This window comes from Megalops cyprinoides, chromosome 17, assembly GCF_013368585.1.
Source record: "Megalops cyprinoides isolate fMegCyp1 chromosome 17, fMegCyp1.pri, whole genome shotgun sequence".
In the NCBI taxonomy this organism is placed as follows: domain Eukaryota; kingdom Metazoa; phylum Chordata; class Actinopteri; order Elopiformes; family Megalopidae; genus Megalops; species Megalops cyprinoides.
The window spans coordinates 19,683,708-19,699,899 of record NC_050599.1 but is presented as its reverse complement, the minus strand read 5'-3'; the positions used below and the strand labels follow the sequence as shown (position 1 = coordinate 19,699,899).

General features: G+C 39.5%; 1 protein-coding gene across 2 annotated transcripts in view; it reads left to right on the top strand.

Annotated features, from left to right (window-relative positions):
• The first annotated feature begins 7,705 nt into the window (after nucleotides 1-7,705).
• snx9b (sorting nexin 9b) overlaps nucleotides 7,706-16,192 on the top strand; it is a 30,715-nt gene continuing 22,228 nt past the window's right edge. For both annotated transcript variants that reach the window (XM_036549843.1, XM_036549842.1), the window contains exons 1-3: nucleotides 7,706-8,038; nucleotides 13,226-13,312; nucleotides 13,922-13,996. In XM_036549843.1, the coding sequence (XP_036405736.1) occupies nucleotides 8,027-8,038; nucleotides 13,226-13,312; nucleotides 13,922-13,996 (174 nt within the window). In that variant the 5' untranslated portion in view covers nucleotides 7,706-8,026. The remainder of the gene's footprint in view (nucleotides 8,039-13,225; nucleotides 13,313-13,921; nucleotides 13,997-16,192) is intronic.

Here is a 16,192-nt window from a genome sequence, read left to right as displayed (position 1 = left end):
ACCACAGGAAAACGTGGCTACATGCTAAGTGGCTTGTAGTTACACACAGCCATGTCAAAACTGTCATTTCCAGACACTATCATTTAGTTTCTACGAACAGCCTTATGATGATGATGAATACATGAAATGTGTACAAACATTTTTCAGATCCCCAGCAAGATCAGATCCCAACAGATGGGAAACCAAGGTAGGTATGATGTTCCACTGCAGTATTATCAATCCAACAGGTGGAAGTTGCCTGTACGTAATATTTAGACAAAGTTACTGCAACAATGGGGCTCTTAAACTGTATTTTACATAAACAGGTGCTTTTGGAGTGATATTTGAATGATTGCCAAGTAAAGCTAAATTTGACACTAAATCAATGGGTTAATTAGATGGTAATTCATTTATAACATGAATAAGTACCATTAAAAAGTTATGTATTGAAGTAAGTACATGCTTACGGAAGCTGAGAACAGCCTTGCTTGCAATTATTTTTTTTAATGCCGTTATCTTGAGATCAAGAGTTAATTATTTCATTACCTCGAGATAACAAAGCTCGTTTTCTCGTGATAATGAGTTAATTATTTCGTTATCATGAGAAAACAAAAGGTTGTTTCCTTTTATTACTTATCAGAGGTGGACACCCCTGCTTCAGAAAGTGAAAGTCCTACCATGTATCTGTTAATATTTGAAACAGTTTTGGCAGCATTATTTATGTAAGTAGTAGTTAATATGTAACTACTCTTTCTTATGGTAATTACTGCATAACTTAGAATTCATATCACATACCTATATGGTTATTGTCTGGTAAGTATGGGACTAAAACATGTAAAAAGGCATAGTAATATTGCTTTTGACTTCTCATATAATTTACCCTCCATAGCACATGTCTCATTTGGCTGGTTACTCATCACCTGGCCCAGGCTGAACTATTTCATTCTTTCAGTCATTTTCAGTCTTCTCCCTTCTAGGACCTGATCATCTTCCTGGTAAATTTCACGGTGTCAGCTTTCCAGCTTGTTAATACCCTTGGGGTGATACTTGACAGTACACTCTCACATGCTTGGACCACTTAGAGGTGGTCATTAGGACCTGCAGATTCTTCATGTACAACACCAAAAGAACCGCCCCTTCCTCAGCACCTATTCAACCTTAGTCCTGGTAGAATCCATGGTCTGATTAATGAAAGTCCTTCCTTGCTCTCCTCTCTGCATGTGCTATCAAGCCCCTGTACCACATCCAGAATGCTGCTGTTTGGTTGGTCCATAATGTCCCCAGATTCTCTCATGTCTCATGCATCTGAAGACAGACCACTTCAGACTTTACCTCAGTCCCCCTACCAAAGCAAGATCCCTCATTCCCTATGTGCAATCCAAAAAGCAATAGTTTTACTACAGGGTATGTGGCAGCTTTCCATTTCAATGGTGTAGTCCTACTGTGGGGTAAATTGTGTTGTACTTGCACAAGTACACACATGTGATCTCAGTACCGTGTTTGGCACTGGCTTACATTTGAATATGGCTAGCAGTGTTCAGTTTGCACAACTTTTCATGACACTTTATTTGGTGAGAGGGTCTACTGAACGACAAAATTCGAAAAAACATTGATGACAGATAATCTTTCACAATGTGGCTGCAAGTCATACACTGTGGATGCTACAAACTGCATTCACTTCTGAGTGACAGCTTGCATTCTCTCATGAAACTGTATAGTCTGATGCAGTATCCCTGAATGAAAAAAGGGTGTCCCTGTTCTTTCTGAACTGAGTGTGAAGAAGGGGACCTGCTTTTAGCTGCACCTCTGTGGCTAGCAAAAGGCAAGCCTAGACTATTAACAGCTTCACTCACAAGTGAATAGAGAGGACAATAAACAATCAGTATGAAAGAGATAGTGAGTGCACTCATAACTGCATATCCTATTACAGGCCTCACCCCCCTTGCAGGTTTCGTAATGTGTCCAACAACTGTCAGAAATACGAACTGCTTTGATAAAACTATAATACCCTCATAAGCACAAACAGGAAATCAGCATTCTAAAATATTCTGCCCTCAAAAATCTGCCCTCATGTGGGTGGTGTATCAGTCTGCCCCTCCATTACGGCAGATGACCAAACAATAGATTGTCCTTCTGCTGGCTCCTGCTAGTCTACCTTTTAGTGTCAAATCTAGGTTTTGGAGTTGCCATTGTATGAAATCTACCTCACAATGCTAGTCCTGAGGATACACTGTTTAGGATGGTTTACATCCAAATTACACTTAACTAATTTCCCTTATCTCTAAAACCATTAAAAGGATGTGCCAGGGAGTTTATTTCACCACTTTTCAAGGATTTATTATTTTTGACCTTCGAGACAATGCTGTACTTCAGCTATGTTCTGTGTTCAGGAGCAATCCATTATCTGAGGGAATTTGCATTTACTGAAGGCAGTTTCTTAGTTATTCGTTTACACACAAAAGATACATAAACAGAATATTTGTTGAAAAAGAAAGGTTTATAATCATTAATCAGTTAGACTGGGAAGCCTCATTTGCTACATCTCTATGCTTGATATCTTAGCCTCCTTGAATGGGACAAGCTGTCCAGATGATTTTTGAACCTGGGATCTGTGAACTTGCCCAGTACCTGTGCACCATTGGTCCAAAAAAAAATCCCTTCAAATTCCCAGCAGCCGTTTTCCCACCAAGAAGCAGAAAGGGAAGGAAAGAAAGGAAGAAGATTTAAGCATCAAGGCAAAAGCACATGTTGAAAAGGAGTGGGAGAGGAAGAGAAGATTAAGTTTTGATGAAAACAAAAGTGGTTATTAGTTTTGTCCATAGAGACCAAGCTAGTATGATAAACAGAAGATGTACAGTAAATGGAAAGAAAGACCTGATGGCTTGGTAGCCACTGTAAGTGATATGTACACTTTGTATTTGTGTAGCTGTGTTCTGTAAATCTCTGAGCAAGGTAGCAAGAAATTACAAACCTGCTGGTATTAATCAGGTCATTGTTGTGGCATCATAAGGCCTTCTGTAATTCTATGATATCAAAACTCACGTGGTACGTCAGCCTTGACACTAACTGTTGCACATTAGCTAACTCGAATATTGCATCACATACTCTCAGTACATTTGGCTATAATCCACTCTCACTGTGTGTACTAGCCTGAACAATACTCTTTTGTACGCACATCCAATTGCGTGACATTCTAACAAGTTGTTGAATTTTAACCTACACTTTGCCCTCACAAACATTGGCTTGCAATCAATCACTCTGAAAACAAAAATACTTTGCCTTGAATGCACTGCAGTTTAAAGTTTATCTTGCATGGTAAACACAGAAGTGGTCCATGTGTAGGGTTCAAAGAGAGACTGTCTTTGACACAGTTCCCAGAGATGCCATGATTAATGAGGGAATTTTTGGCATAATTTACCCACAAATATGTCTGATATGCTTACATTTGCTAACTAGCTATGTCAGACAGACTTTCTTCCCTAGCTGTCCAATCACCACCACAGAAGTATCTCGAGTTTCCATTTTTATTTAACGTTTATGTCACCATAAAGTTCTATTGAGATCAACTGTACTTTTTTAAAAGGAGATTTAGCCAGAAAGGCAGCCTATAAACAACAAAAATACTGTATTGTACAATGGTTAAAATGAAATGTGTAAGGAGAAAGATAAAACAGAAAAAATCTGGCCAAACTTGACCTTAAGATGTGTGTATACTCCTGGACTTTGAGGTGTTGTACTCTGTATTAAAAATCTTAAAGAACAAAGATTTCAAGTTTATCCATTTTTCCAAAACCAGCAGAAAGAACTCAGAACTAGAGTAAAGAAATGAAAAGCTTTTTTACCAAAAAAAAGTTCAATCTACTGGAACATACAAACTAGCGCAATGCTTGTAGAACACTTGGTAGCGTATGATTAACAACTTTCACAGAAACTTCCTTTATGATTATAAATTATCTGAATAAATGTTTAAAACAAGTTTGAACCTGATTGAACAGATGAATTTGAACCCCCAGATTTCATTCTTCCTTCTTCGGTGCACCCCTTAATTAAGACTACATTTACCAGGTTTGATGTGCACAGCACATTTAAAAATTTGTGGGGCCTCACTTTTCTGTATGAGATGTGTTACTCCTTAGAGGTGTTTAACTAGCTAGTGGTAACTTGTTAATTATCAAACAGCAAAGCATGACTTTGTGTAGGTGAATTCTAATTTTGCTATTTAACAGGTCAGTAGTCAATGTAGCTTCAGAATTTGTATGGGGTCGCACAATGAAAATATTGGTTAATAACCAAATAGATGATGTTCATGCAGCTCAAAATTATATCTGCATGATTACTTAGAGTAAAAAAAAATTAGACTCTGTAGCAAGCGAGAAATGATTAATCAGGAAAACTAAAATCCCCACACAATCGCTCTTACATGAGGCAGCCATAATTGTTCATACAATAGGGAGATGCACAAGTGCATACGATAAATTTAGTATCAAATCAACATGCTTTTCCGTCTAGGCTGAAACTTTGATGCAAATCATCAGGGTATTTTAGGAAACCAGACAGGGAAAAAAATTGGACTATGAGAAATCTGTGAACTTTTGTTGAGGTTAGCATGTAGCTTTCGAAATCTTATATGCCACAATATAGCTGAGATGAAAAGAACAGCTTAAGGAATACAGTCTTTCTTTCACCATTCAATCTAACATAATAGTCATTACTATGACATCTGAGAACAGATTGTTATTCAGGTATGTAGTGCCTTTGATACTTGTGTGTGCCTGGTTCTATTCTAAAGCATATTATATACAGGATATTGAATGTCTTTTGACCTTATCATTTTAAGATTTGAATAATGTTGTACACAAATTAAAGTTTTAATGTAACCTGGAAACACATGTCATGGTATATGCACGGAGAGTTCCCACAGGCTTCTAAAATTCTGCCGGTATCTTTCCCCTTATTTGTTAGCTGGGGGTAGTAGTTTAGCATAGTGGTAAAGCACAGGGCATGTAAGTGAAAGGTTTTTGATTTGATTCCCTTCAAGGGCACTGCTGCTGTACCCATTGGCAAGGTATTTACCCCAGATTGGCCTCTCTAACTCACATCTTTACTAACATGTAAAAATTATAACATATGTAAGACGCTCTGGATAAGAGTGTCTGCTAAATAATAAAAATTATGTAATGATAAAGGTGGCAACAGGTTCCTGGCTGCCATTAAAAAATGGCATCCTATTTGCTATTCTCCAGCAGATGGCAGCAATGTGTTTAATTTTGAGCAACACTGGCGAGCAGTGGTGAACAGCTGAACACCTGTTGGGTTTTAAATATGTCAGTCTGTCAGTTAATTGTCTCATTTGTGGTACCCATGAAACTTTTTCAAAGGCCTTTTAAATGAACACAGATTAACTGTCATCTGGGCGGAGTACCAGCAGTTAATCCACCGACATAACATTTCCAAAAAGGCCTGGTGTCTAAATAGGAATATGAAAATCAAAATATGCCTGTCCTCCAGCAAAAGCAGCATAGCCTGTCTATGCTAATATGTGCCAACAGAAATACATCAGTCACTCTCAAATCCTTTGACTCTCAAATGTATTATTTTTGTCACTATTCAAAGGCTTTAATTCCCTCAGTCACTTTCAGATGCTTAAATTTCTTCGAACCTTTATGTTTTTTTCATTTTTGATGGAATTTATTCTGCGACTTTGTCACGAAAGGATTAATGCACCATTTTGACCATTGGTAAACGTTAAAAATCTCCAAAAGTCCTCTGGTGCGGAGCACCTGCTGAAAGAAAAGTAATGAAAAAAGATGAAAGACACAAGGCAGAGAGTCTAATTTAAAGTTTTAAAAGAACTGTTTTGCCATATAGCTGTAATGAACAGTCTGGAAGCAGCAGAAAATGAAAAGTGTTGCATAAGCAATACTTCTGTCAGCCAATGGGCACAGACTTTTTATGGCTAATCAAGTTACACATCACCAAAATATAGTATTTGTATCTGTCGCTCTGAATCCTAACACAGAGCTGTCTTTATTTAATGCTTTGTTTTATTTGAGTTTCATCTATGTAATTGTCATAGTGTTTCTTGAGGTGCTTCAGATGACACCCCAAACTCTATTTTTCATCTAGAACATTATCATTTCCTGAGTCGTTTCTTCCATTCCTCTGACCCATTCTCTCTGTATATGTTCAAAAGTGTAGCTATTGTAGAAAAAAAGAAAAACCAGAACCTTGAACCTTTGAGTCACATAACCATATCTGCATAGGAGTGTCTTTTCCATTGTTCCACTATACATATATTGGACTTTTTTCATAACAATTTCAAACAATAATTCAGGCAGAACAACCATGACCATTCATCAGACAGCATAATCTGTGAGGCTCAAGGCCCATATGGGTCATGTGACAGTGACTGATGATTTCTGCACATAAAGGATGTGCAGATACAACAGACGCCACCACGTTTTCGTTGAGAGGTACATACATTCAGTTCATTGAGAGGTTCTGCAGGAATGCCATTTGCAGGGCTTGTGGTAATTAAGTCCTTTTGATAGGGCTTGTCTCCACTGGTTTGCATTATTGTGTTTCAGCTCAATGCCTGACTGGATATCTTTCTTTCAGCCATGGTATCCTATTTAGCTCTGCTTCATTCAGCAAAATACCTGTGCAACCTTGACACTGATTCCTGCAGGCCTTCTCATGCGCATGGTGGCAAGTGAAAGTGATGTAATTTGGTCAGTTTTTTATTATTTGTTTTAATAAAGAAATTTCAGTGAAATGCACCCTTAGTTCTCTCTGGCTGTGCAGCACACATTTACAGGGGTGTTTTGCACCAGTCCAGCATCTGGCAAAGTTGTTCTCGTCCTTCCCACTGGTAAGACGCAAGAGTGCTGTCATTTCTCTCCAGTAGGGGGCAGCCTAACATCAGTGTTCTGGTAGACTATAAATCTAGACGTGGAAATGTATGGGAGGGGAATCTTCCCACCCTTAAGAGATGCACAATGAATTTCATTTAGATACATAAAGAATGCTTATATTATCGTGAAAAATATTGAACCCACTTAGTTGAGCTATTTGCATTCCAAGCTCCTTTTTATTTCAAGACAGTTCGTATGTTGGATTTTCATAGAGAGGATTGTATTGTGTTGATGTAGTTACCTACTGTATGTTTAAACTTGTTAATCAGAGGGCGTTTTGTTTGTTTGTGGCATTATCTGAAACACTCTGACATGGCACTCCTGATGCATATCATATCACAGGGCCTCCTAGTCAGAAACAAGGCATGGAGTATAATTCATTTTTCATATTTGCTTTAAGAATTTCTTTGAACACATACTGCAGTTGAATTGACCCAGAAATTTCAGGGGGAAAGTAATATAAGCGTTTTCCTCAGCTAGGGTCATCAAACATGTGGTTTTCAAAGTGTTATTTACAACATTTTTACATGCATACTTTTACATACACGTGATTCATCAACTTCGCCTATTTGAATTATATCCTACAATATGTTAGTTTTTTGTTGACTATCATAACTATCTTTTTAAACTATCCTAAATCTAACCGTTATTAAGTCGAGTGACTACATTATTCTTATTATTATTATTATTATTATTATTATTATTATTATTATTATTACAGTGTTGTGTCCTGACGTAAATATATGGTGGAGAAACTGTTAAACTGTATCTACAGACACTTAGCTAACTTGTCATAAATATCTTGGCGAGCGTCCAGTATCTTTCCGGTTTTGTTCTCTTCGTGGGAGACGCAGCTCCAGCACAAAGTTAACTCAGCTAATTAATCGATCGAAAAACCGCGTGGAACAGACTGGTGGAACGTTACTCGTCCAGAAGTATTCGAAAATGTCTTTTCGCTTTTTCGGGTCAAAGGGCAATCTGTATTTAGTGATGTATTAAAATTAGTCTAGCAAGCACTCCCTAAGAAGAACTGCCTTGTTTTCGCCCAGTGCATTGAGAAGAAATGTCTGATTGAGGAATCCTATACCAAAAAAGCGGCACGGTTTTCTTAATGATTGATAAATGCAACAATAATGGCAAACAAGGTAGGATACCTTTTAACTAGTTGTTTCTGGAAGTTCTCGCTCAATCCATTTGGACTTTTTTAGCTACTGGCTAATGCGGTTGATAAGAGGGGGGAAAGCTAGGGAGATAATTTCGGGCTGACGCTGTATTGTAAAATGTGTGCTTTTTCAAACAGTAAAAAATGTTAATGTTGTTGTAATTGAAATTCAAATTGGTTATTTGCTTCACAAATGATAAAATAAGGCTCGGGTACCTCTTATTAAACATGGAAAATGTATAACATTAAAAGTGTCTTGTGACATTTTACTCCCCTTCCAATGCGGGTCATATCGCTTCGCGAGGTATGTCGGGATATGTAGTGCATTTAAACCTCTTGCGTTTAACTGTCAGAAACGTCTAATGTTTGTTTAGGAGTTTTTAAAGCAAGGTTCTATCTAGCGTAAATCCTGTCTCGTTACGATTGAATACATTTATTATGTCTTAGTTTCAGTTCTTGTCGGTAAAGGAAGGGCTGTGACGAAAGAAGTGCAGAGGCTGCAAACGCTTAACGTTTTTTTGCGCTGTACCGTATGCTGACGTTCACATTTACAAAAAAATGTAGTTTTCATGGCGGCGCCTCAGTGGACGCAATATATTCCAGCCAGATACCTTACTGTAATGACAAGATGACCTAAAACAGGTCACGTAATAGGATATTTAAAGAAGAAATTGTGAAAACAATGTTCAACAATTCATACTTGGAAATGACAGGAGTTAATGTTATAATTCTTGCGGTTTAATTTAAGGAGTGTTTTTATATAGTATGTGCCCCATTTTTTTTTTACAAAAAGGGTTTTATTTTAATGACTCCTTGTGTCTTGAGTGTTTTTGAAGACATTATTTTTCATATAATTGGGATGGAGGAAGTATTTAGCTGTTACCACACTTGATTATATCTCTGAAGCTTTGTTTTTTAACATGAGTCACCCTAAAGTAGTAGAAGTGATGTTACGCCTGGTTTGCCTATTGTGATACCACATGAGTATTCATAGATGAGGAGAGGGAGTGCATTTCAGTGCCTTTCCCCTTCATCCATAGGTGTTCAGAAGGTAGAGAATCATTTGCTGCCACAGTAGAGTATGATGTGAAACCCCAGCCTGGTTTACATTTTTTTCGCTGAATGTTAGAATGTGTAAATCCCCATGGATGGCGTCTACCCGTTAGTCGAATATGATTGCGTGAAGTGTAGGTGACATCACAGCTCTAATCCAACTTCTGATGTGATGAGCTCAGCCTCAGAGAAGAATGTGCCTCAGCAGATTGTTATCACCCAGCTGCTGTAAAGTTCAGGACTAGGTTTCCTCATGACCTGTGCTGTATCTTCCTCCTCACAGAGTGTAGTGCTGTGTGCTTCATGAATTGTCATCGAGCCAAAGGCTCGTAGTGCCGGCCTCCAGTGTGTTTACGGAAAGTTCTCCTACAGACACAACTCATAGTGGTGCTGCTAACTTGCTTGAGATAGTCAGCAGCAAATATATTTTCATCATTCTGTGCAACTTCCTCTCAGTGAACAAGATTAGCCACATATGTCAAAACATCATCCCATGATCTGATATCTCATAGATGGGGCAGATACTAACAAGTGTGCAGTGTTATCATGCGTGCTTGGTAAATAAGTCACTAATGTTGTATTTATGCCCAGGATATTCAGAACAAATCATAGTATAACTAAACCTGTACTGTTTTACCATGTCTTTACTTATGTGTTACCATATTAAAAGTTTGTAGACCATTGTTGATATATTAAAATTTAATAAAACATGTATTTAAGTTATAGAATATATTTATTTCCCTCGCTCCCATAACATACAGTGTAGTATGCATTATCCTCTTAAATACATGTGAAATTAAATGAAATTCACAGGAGTGTCCTTGTGTCCTGTAGCTTTATGACATGCACTATATGTATTTTGCCATCACTGCCTTGTAAGTCCATGTGGAGTAGCATCCACCTAATATAATTACGAAGCATAATGTGTAACATTAAATCTAAAGGTACAAGTATGATATTTATGGCATACTTGTCAAAATGTACCCATTTCATGTATAACATTCACATTTGTATAATGTTATTGATTATTAACAATACATCATATTGCTTTACAAGTGTATCAACCGCTGTATAGTATTCCTCAAAATTAAGTTAACCTTTCACAGTCTGGAAACGTAGGATAAAGTAAATTAAAGTAAATTAAGTGTACACCACACTGTTATATATAATTATTTCAAAGGTAGCTAATAAGAAACAAACCAAATCCAGTACTATTTTGTCTATGCCATTGGTAATTAAAAAAGACAGAAGACACAAAGAAAGGTGTTAACAAGTAGCTAGCCAAATTCTGTTCCATTTGTGTCTTTGGTTAAATGTCTTGAAGACAGCCAAACAGACAGCAAGACATGCAAATATACCTTCAACACTCTTAACACTTGGGGAGTAGAATTTAGGAAGTTGGAGCTGTCAGGGTGAAATGGTCTTACACCTGCTTCTGTTGAGCTTCTGTTCTGTTCTATTGTGTGTGTGTGTGTGTGTGTGTGTGTGTGTGTGTGTGTGCGTGTGTGTGTGTGTGTGTGTGTGTGTGTGGGTGTGGGGGGGGGGGGGGGTGTTTCAAGAGTGTTTCAAGTACATGGCCCTTAAAAAGTCAGTATATAAACGCTGGTTTTCTCCAAGCAGGCACTTTCTATGGCTTTTATTTTCTCCTCATAAACAGTAGCAGCAGCAGTTTTAGATGGAATCTTCAGCACATTCCCAGCAGGGTGTGACCAGTACATCCCCTGCGCTCTCTAAAATGGGAACGATGTGTTTCCTAGGCCATAATAACCTTTGAGCCGGGGCCCTGAGTTCTGCAGCAGGCCTGGCCCTCAGTGTTCACGCTTTAAAGTGCTCTTTGATGACTTGCATGTGACTCACAAAGAATTGAGTGCAGAAAGAAAGAGGAAACGAGTATCTTTTTTTTTTCTGCAAGTTTTTTTCCTGTGGACGCACAGACACATACACATTTCTCTTTACATCTCTTTACTCTTTACTGCAAATCCCTATGAATTTCTTTAATCATTTCTGATAACTCTTCTTTCCATTACTCTGTGTGTAATTCCACATAAACCTGCAGTCCAGTGGTGGTGAATTCATTTATGGCTTGTTGCTCTACATTTGATGAGGAGGCCCCTTGTTGCGTAATGCTAAAAATATCGTTTGCAGTCCCATGAAAATGGGAGTGTGCTGAAGTGGGTTTATGCAAATATGACAGCAGGAAAAAAGCTGCTGTCCTCCAGATAAATCAAACAAACTGAATACTGATCTCTGGAGAAGGAAGAGCCTGTCAATCATTCATGTGATGCACCTACTCTTGGAGGGTGAGATCATCAGACGTGCCCATAGGTGAACCGTGATGACACTGAAATGCGAGAGGCTGAAATATTTCTGTATGAGCACTACATTCTACGTCTGTGTGAAATACAGTAGTATTATTCATGTTGGAAGAGTGCTGGTATGTATTGAGTCTATTCCAGGTGTGAAGAGAAAAACATGCAGGGAGAGAGAGAGAAAATACTCTAAAAGGTAGCACCTGGACAAGCCAGTGTCATTTTAGTCATCTCAGTCATGAGTGCCCCTTGAGCTGGCTGTAATCGAGAATATATCAGTCGCAGCTTCTATGTACGTGCCTATAGCAGGTTTCTGTTTCCAGCTGAGAGCTTTATTACTGAACTGGAGCCATTGATGTGATGAGAACCTGAACTGCCATCTGCTTCTTTTATCAGTCAGCACTGGTTGAGAGGCATCCAAGAATCCTCTGGGACTGTGGATCCCTGAGAGCAGGAGTGGGCACCAGTGCTCACAAACACTGTGATGCTCCTCATCTGCTTGTGCTCATGAGTGTACCCCCTTATGTCGTAAGATTTGATAAGATTTGATGGAGTCCCTCATTCCTGGCAGCTTTGAGGTACAGTATGTACAACAGAGTAATAGTTACATTTACATTCACATTTATTCATTTGGCAGACACTTTTATCCAAATCGACAAGTGAGGCCAACACAAGCAAAAAACTATAAGGAGTCAGCAATATTAGAAGCACTGCATGACCAGGTTTCAATGGTTGGCCAGACAAATTACAAGCTAGGTGGTAGGGATAACAAGTGCATTAAACCATTAGACATGAGAAATTCCTTTAGGTGGTAGTGTTTCAAGTGCTCAGGTGAGAGCAGAAGAGCTGTGTCTTAAGATGTTTCTTGAAGACAGGGCGGGTTCTATTTCTGGCTCCTTTTTTTCAGATAATGCATGTTTAGTAATAGTGTGTCTGCGTGCAGTTATCTACTAAAAGTGTTTAGAATGTAACCAGGCAACAGTGGAATATAATTTAATCGTTGCTTGGGAAAAATATTGTACTGAATCCAGTTTATTAGTTTCCTCTTCACTGTCCTCACAGTTCCTTCTCAACCGAAGTACTGCGTTGACTAGCTGAGTTTTTAGACCAGGGGTGTTTCAGGAGCAAACCATATATCACAGTGATGGCACTGTTTGTGCCTCTCCAATGCGTTTCCTCGCTCGCACATGCCAGCTCGCTGTGGGAGACAGAGGGGCTGTCTTCTCCACCCCGCCACCCCTGCCCAGGATGTCCGAGCAGGACGGGTTAACGCTGAACCACTGAGACGAATAAGGAGGGCTTTGTTGGTCGACCCGGGCTGTGGGTTCCGTTTGTCTTCACTGGTCTGGCCTTTTATTTAGATGTTTACATGTGGCGCTCCTAAGGGGGGGGTCGGTCACTCTCCATGTTTGGAGTGTATATAATTGCTCTGCTTTTGATAAGAGTATTCCAGCCCAACTTGTTTAGCTTGTTCCGTGTCCAGCCTGCTCCTCAGTTAAACAGTTGTAAACATTCCCTCACTGGATGGCATCTCTCTGCCCCCCTCAGTGTGAAGGGGAACATGAATATGAATAACAGTGAATATGAAGGTCACTCTGTGAGCTTCCTAAGCTTTGCCTCATAGACAGTAATGCTCCAGTGGCATCTCCATAAACACTGTTTGGTGAGTTTTGGTGATGTGTGTGTGTGTGTGTGTGTGTGTGTTTGTGAGTGTGTGTGTGTGTGTATGCATGCGCACACATAGGGCCACTTTTGTGAATGCCGCGTTGACAGTCTTCATTGTGCTCTCCCTCTCTCTGCAATCACAGGCTCAGGTTTTATACGACTTCACAGCTGAACCTGGAAACAATGAGCTGACGGTGAAGGAGGGCGAGACCATCACAATCACCAACCAGGTGAGCCCGGGACCTGGCCTGCCTCCAGCACAGAGCTCATGACCTTCACACGACCAACACATGACCGCTCACGGTGCTGTCACAATCATCAGCAAAGCACACCTGATTATTGTTTATAACCTTAATTGAGGCATATATGTGTTTGCCATTTGGAGTTTGAATTAATTTTTTTCTCAACAGGCAGTGTGTTTCTAAAATGTCAGGAATGAATCCCACCACATTTGTCTTTTATGTGACTTGTTTGATCCACAGGGTTTTATTGTACACAAGCCAGCATCAAGGCCTGTTAATGTATTTAATGCTCATTGTATGAGTGACTAAGCACATGCAAAATTTCTGCCATTTTAAGGACCTGTTAATAAGTACCATCTGAACTGAATATGTTTGTGTTGTTGTTTATGAGGTACTGTTAAATGCACTCATGTATGTTGGCTTTGCAAGTAGATCAGAAACGGCCAACTGAATGTATATGAGTTTTTGTACTGTAATGTTTTATTACCAAAGCACAAGAGTTCAAACCCTGCAAAACCTTGCAAAGCTTTTAGATTTAAGGTTGATCTGATTAACACTTGCCAGTATATTTCTCACACTAAATGAATTCCTTTGCAGAACATTGGTGGAGGTTGGGTAGAAGCTCAAAATTCTAAAGGAGAAGTAGGACTGGTTCCAGAGGACTATATTGAGGTAAGAGAAATGACTGGCTGTTGTACCTCTAAAACAACAACAAAGGATTGAAATGCACTTTCCTATGTTATTATGCCACTCGCAACTGAACGGACAATGTTTATTAAATCTGTTTAATTTAAGGTACTCTCACGTAACAGTCCTTACACCATGTTTAAGGGGATTGTTGTAAAAGCTGTTAATGAGCAGCGACTCCTACTCTGTCAGTCAGGTGTCACATCATCCAACATGTGATTATGAACTCGAGGGGGGTGGCGTGAATCAGACCTACACTTAACGCTCTTTATTTTGAAAAGACAAGACACACAGCACTTAGCTGCGCCCAGGCCACTCCTTCGGAGAGTTAACAGCATACATCTCGCAGTGCCGTAGTCTGCAAGGCCACCCGCATAGATTAGGCTAGGGTATGCTTTATGCTGCTTGCACTAAGAACAGCTTCGTTGATCACATCATGGATCATCTTCAGCAGATTCCATATACAAATATTTGTAGTGGGGAGATGCATATTTAGGTTTCATTCTGTTTTAGGGTAATTGCTATTCAAGCTCATGGGAAGGGTAATTGCTATTCAAGTGATATGTGATGATTATATTATGTCTTTAATAGCATTGTATATTTAATATTTTATATATTCAGTACTGTTAATATGTGCTACAATATATGCTATATTTAATAGCGCTGTACTGGCAGTACCGTGGTACTCTGCTGTACTGTAAGTTACGAGTTTTGATGTGATTAAGGCCCTAGCTGTAGTGTGTAACTTCAGAGATTCCAGCATGCAGCCCCTGCAGCTCCCGCGAATTTGATTGGCTTTGAATGAAGGCTGCTCCGTGCAGACGGTGAGGTCAGGGGCGTGGTCAGGGCCGGCTGGACTCTGTGAGGGGCACGTGGGGGCGGGTCAGAAGAAAGGCCTTGTGCAGCAGGGGAAGGAGAGGGTCGCTGTCATAGCAGGCCTGCTTTTCCGCCTGTGGAAAAACACCAACAGGATGCTGTGCCCCATGCCCTCACCGTCTCCTTGCCCTGCATGTTTACATGGTGCTCACGGTAGTTTGGATGTCCTCTGAGAGTGTGTGTCTTTGTGTGTGTGTGTGTGTGTGTGTGTGTGTGTGTGTGTGTGCACGTGCGCTTGTCCGTCTGCATGCTGTTCAGCGTCCTGTGCGTTATCTGAGTCAGAAATGAATTCAGCATGCAGAGGAGTCGTTTCTTCTTCCTCTGCCAGCTGAGCTCTTAATGTTTTTTAAGACGTTATTGTGTAATCACTGAGAACCAAGAGGACAAGGATGGTTGATAAAGAGCTCACTCGTCTTTTCAAACATTGCCTTCCATCTTGCAGCGTGTTCTCAGTAATGGCACGGGAATGCTGTGCACTCTGATTCCAGACTCGCTCGTCCCTCAGGACTTCCTTTATAGCTGTGTGTGTGTGTGTTGGTAACCACTCCACTCATAACTCAAAACACATGGCCGCCCAGGCCAGGAATCCCGTATGGGAGTGTAACAGATGTCAATATTGCAGTAGGTGCAACATGAGGTCCATAAAAAAAGGAATGTATGTTTAAGTTAACTGTGTGTTTGTATGTTAAAATAAGCACCATATATAAATTTTTTCCACTTTAATTACTATGTGGTATTCAAGCCCGAATATTTAAAACCTGTTTCAATCCCATATTTTGAGTTACATTGTTAAATAAGGGATATATTTTATTTTGTTTGTTTGGGTTACATGGTGTAAGATATGACATTAATTTCTGTGACTACTAAGCACATCATTTTGTGTAAGAAATGGAAATAAATTACAGTTCAATATCTCAAACATTAGACTTTCTTTAGAATCAATGTCTGTGTCACCAGCTTACTCTGAACCCTTGACCGTTTTTCATTTTGCTGAAACAGAGTTCAGACCCCCTCCCCCAGCTTATGTTTCCATTAGCTTTTTAAAATACAGGACACATGACTAATTGTCAGCTTGTTTAAAAATACCCGCCCTGAGAGTGAAAAAGTTGTATGGATTGGTATGGGCCTGACACATGTTTCATTTATGAGTAGTACGCAAGCTTGGGCCACAGCCTAGAGATGACTCTATTGTTTTACCCGCTTTCATTGGAAAAGCTTTGCTGATGGAAATTTGTTGTTATTCAGAGGCGTGACTAGTCTACAATGCAGCAAAACAACAGTAGTATTTTAACAAAGAATGGGGTT